This window comes from Limulus polyphemus, unplaced genomic scaffold, assembly GCF_000517525.1.
Source record: "Limulus polyphemus unplaced genomic scaffold, Limulus_polyphemus-2.1.2 Scaffold3626, whole genome shotgun sequence".
Lineage (NCBI taxonomy): Eukaryota > Metazoa > Arthropoda > Merostomata > Xiphosura > Limulidae > Limulus > Limulus polyphemus.
The window spans coordinates 33,693-38,299 of NW_013669236.1; the positions used below are offsets into that span (position 1 = coordinate 33,693).

At 36.7% G+C, this 4,607-nt stretch overlaps 1 protein-coding gene across 1 annotated transcript in view; it reads left to right on the forward strand.

Moving 5' to 3' along the window:
• The first annotated feature begins 819 nt into the window (after positions 1-819).
• LOC106469710 (microtubule-associated protein Jupiter-like) overlaps positions 820-4,607 on the forward strand; it is a 12,384-nt gene continuing 8,596 nt past the window's right edge. Inside the window, exons 1-2 of the mRNA XM_013930221.2 lie at positions 820-980; positions 1,169-1,241. Of these exons, the coding sequence (XP_013785675.1) occupies positions 1,183-1,241 (59 nt within the window). The 5' untranslated portion in view covers positions 820-980; positions 1,169-1,182. The remainder of the gene's footprint in view (positions 981-1,168; positions 1,242-4,607) is intronic.

Consider the following 4,607-nt stretch of genomic DNA (forward strand, 5'->3'; position numbering starts at 1 on the left):
AAACTCATGACGTTAACAGAACCAGATGGAGAGCTTGTAAATAACAAACTAAAGACGTCAGAAGAACCCAGATGGAGAGCTTGTAAATGATAAATTCATGACGTTAACAGAACCCACATGGAGAGGTTATAAATAACAAACTCATGACGTTAACAGAACCAGATGGAGAGCTTGTAAATAACAAACTAAAGACGTCAGAAGAACCCAGATGGAGAGCTTGTAAATGATAAACTCATGACGTTAACAGAACCAGATGGAGAACTTCTTCTGAATATTGTGTGATAAATGAACCAGTTTGGTGATTTCCTAAAATTTCTGATATTTTCCCGTTTTAACATCAAGTAATACTATTCAGAACAAAGTTACACAATCAGCTGTTTGTACTGTACTCATCATAGGGGATCGAACGCCATATTTTATTCTTATAAACCCTCATACTTATGACTGAGCCACCAAAGCCATTTCCAGCATAGTTTCTGTCTAAATAATCAACAACTAGTAACAAATAGCCCATATAAACATATTCAAGTTTTTTTCTTAGCACAAGACCTTAAACTATCAATTAATATGAATAACTTTCTTCATTAACTAAAGAATAGAAATTATCATTGTTCTTTCTGATCATAACCATTCAATTCCTTTATTCGATATCTCTACTTTATATGTATTGATGGGACGAAGTACGACTTACTGGGTGATGACAGAGCAATCCCAGTCACACTACATTCAGTCGTGACGTGCATGCCTTTTGGACCAATAGAAGAAGACATGCGGAGATCACCTGACAACCAGTCTGCGTTTATCAGGCTTCACAACGTCGCTGCAGACGTCTTATGCGTACATTTGATTATAAGAAGTGAGCTGAAGCATAAGTCCCAACCGGATTTACTGGAGTTCGTGTGCTGTCCTAAAACCACACTTTACTTCTTCACTTGTAGATTTTCTTATTAGTCTTTTTCTCCGGACTTTACGAAGACCAGGTTTGTGGGGCTTGATAAACTTTGATATTGCATGTAAAGTTTAAAAACTAACTGTTTTTATTTATTTTTTACACACATACTAATAAAATAAATTGTCATTTTCTTAACGGTTTTATAAAGTATAACTTATTCATGCTGTTGAAAATCCGAGTAACGTTTATTGTCACATTTATTTAAACCAATTATAGAAGTTGTACCGGCGATGTCTTTCGTTAGAGATTTCTACCACGTGGAGATAGACAGGATTGGGCAAGGAAAGAGGTAAGTTAATCTACGTAAAATCTAAGAAAACATTACCAGGTTAGAGAGAAATGTAAACCTATGTTAGGTTATTAACATCCTGTACCATTCCACAGTAAACCTACCTAAGGCTATTAGCATTCTGTGCCATTCTACAGTAAACCCATGTGTAGTTTATTAACATCCTGTACTGTTACGCAGTAATCTTATGTTAGGTTATTATCATCCTATACCATTCTACAGTAAACCCTTGTGTAGGTTATGAGTAACCTGTACTATTCCAAAGTAAACCTATGTTAGGATACTAGCATCCGGTACCATTTCACAGTAAGCCTATCTGTAGTTTATTAACATCCTGTACTATTACGAAGTAATCATATGTTAGGTTATTATCATCCTGTATCGCTCCATAGTAAACTGATGTTAGGCTATTAGCATCCTGTAATATTCTATGATTAACCCACGTGTAAGTTATTTGTATCCTGTACCATTCCACAGTAAACCCATGTGTAGGTTATTAGCATCCTGTATCATTCCACAGTAAACCCATGTGTAGGATATTTGCATCCTTTACCATTCCAAAGTAAACCCATGTATAGGATATTAACATCCTGTACAATTCCCCAGTAAACCTATGTGTAGGATATTTGCATCCTTTACCATTCCACAGTAAACCCATGTATAGGATATTTGCATCCTTTACCATTCCATAGTAAACTCTTATGTTAGGTTATTAGCATCCTGTACCATTCCACAGTAAACCCATGTGTAGGTTATTAGCATCCTGTACCATTCCATAGTAAACCCATGTGTAGGTTATTAGTATCCTGTACCATTTCACAGTAAACCCATGTGTAGGTTATTAGCATCCTGTATCATTCCACAGTAAACCCATGTGTAGGTTATTAGCATTCTGTACAATTCCCCAGTAAACCCATGTGTAGGATATTAACATCCTGTACAATTCCCCAGTAAACCCATGTGTAGGATATTAACATCTTGTACTATTTCACAGTAAACCCATATGTAGGTTATTAGCATCCTGTACCCTTCCACAGTAAACTCTTATGTTAGGTTATTAGCATCCTGTACCGTTCCACAGTAAATGTATGTTATGTTATTAGTATCCTGTACCCTTCCACAGTAAACTCTTATGTTAGGTTATTAGCATCCTGTACCCTTCCACAGTAAACTCTTATGTTAGGTTATTAGCATCCTGTATCATTCTACAGTAAACTGATGTTAAGTTGTTAAGATCCTGTATCAGTGCGCGTGGCGTTCATGGTATGGATAGTCTGTACGTTAGCCACTGCATGTGTCAGTGACAAACTGCTGAGTTTATTCCCAGAGAGTCACTAGTGCAGTAAAAGTTGGATAAACAACAGTAAATTAAGAGAGGTTGTCATCAGTAAATATTTATACAAAACTACACCCAGAGAAGAAATATTGAAAATGCAGAAGTAAGATGTTCTTAAAGCTCTTGTTGTCAGAACTTTACTATATATCTTCACAGTTTTTATTATTCTAAATAATCGAAACAGTACATTATCATAGAGGGCGATGCGATAGGATGTGTCACTGCGACTAACAGACTGCCTATAAATTATGATTTATAGGCAGTCTGTTACTCAATGTACAGTCACATATACCAACATTTATAGCCAGTCTTCTACTCACAGTGACACATCCTATGATTTATAGGCAGTCTGTTACTCGCAGTGACACATCCTATGATTTATAGACTGTCTGTTACTCAATGTACAGTCACATATACCAACATTTATAGCCAGTCTTCTACTCACAGTGACACATCCTAGGGAGAAACAGACTGCCTATAAATCATAGGATGTCTCACTGTGAGTAACAGACAGTCTATAAATCATAGGATGTGTTACTGCGAGTAACAGACTGCCTATAAATCATAGGATGTCTCACTGTGAGTAACAGACAGTCTATAAATCATAGGATGTCTCACTGTGAGTAACAGACAGTCTATAAATTATAGGATGTGTCACTGCGAGTAACAGACTGCCTATAAATCATAGGATGTGTCACTGTGAGTAACAGACAGTCTATAAATCATAGGATGTGTCACTGCGAGAAACAGACAGTCTATAAATCATAGGATGTCTCACTGTGGAGTAACAGATTGCCTATAAATCATAGGATGTCTCACTGTGAGTAACAGACAGTCTATAAATCATAGGATGTGTCACTGTACAGTGAATAGCAGAATGTCTATAAATTTTGGGATGTGTGACTGTACAGTGAGTACCAGAATGTCCATAAACATTGGGGGGTGTGACTGTACAGTGAGTAACAGACTGTCTATAAAATGTTGGAATGTATGACTGTATAGCAAGTAGCAGACTTTCTATAAATACTGGGAGTTTGACTAAATAATATTAATAATTTTACAGAGCAGTTAAATAATCAGGTTGTTGTTGTTTCCATCTAATTAGCTGACATATGTATGGTAATATCTCTGTTGAATCATCATTCATGGTTATATTTGTAGTATGTCATATGTCCCGACTCTCCGGCGCTATTATGGAAAGCGATTTACATCGTTTACCAGCAAAAAGTTACAGGCGGTAAAAGATGTCGCCGGCTGGTCGGTTCTCTACAGTCGGTGCTCATTTACTTTATGGGGAGTACGATACACAATAACTGGCCATAACCCTCAGAAAGATACAACACACAGTGGGTGTTCATTAACCTTATGTGAAAGTGGTTATCTTCAAAGCAAGTTATGTTACGTTAGTAAGGGTTGTCTGAGACCACGTGTAATCAGAGGAAAAATATTTGCCCAAATTCTAATCCGGTTGAATTATTTATGTGATGTGACGAAAACAATCTATCCGTCATTTATAAATGTATAAACTACTAACTTAGTTTGGGCTTAACTTCCAACTGTCAAACTTATGACCTAGAACCTAAACATCGGCACTGATAAACTGTTTTCCATTTTTTTCAGTATAGAGGGAATAGTGCTTGTGATAGTTTAAATATGGTGTATAGAGGGTATGGAGCTTATGATAGTTTAAATATGGGATATAGAGGGTATGGAGCTTGTGATAGTTTAAATATGGGATATAGAGGGTATGGAGCTTGTGATAGTTTAAATGATGGGGTATAGAGGGTATGGAGCTTGTGATAATTTAAATATGGGGTCTAGAGGGTATGGAGCTTGTGATAGTTTAAACATGGAGTCTAGAGAGTATGGAGCTTGTGATAGTTTAAATATGGGGTCTAGAGGGTATGGAGCTTGTGATAGTTTAAATGATGGGGTATAGAGGGTATGGAGCTTGTGATAATTTAAATATGGGGTATAGAGGGTATGGAGCTTGTGATAGTTTAAATATGGGGTCTAGAGGGTATGGAGCT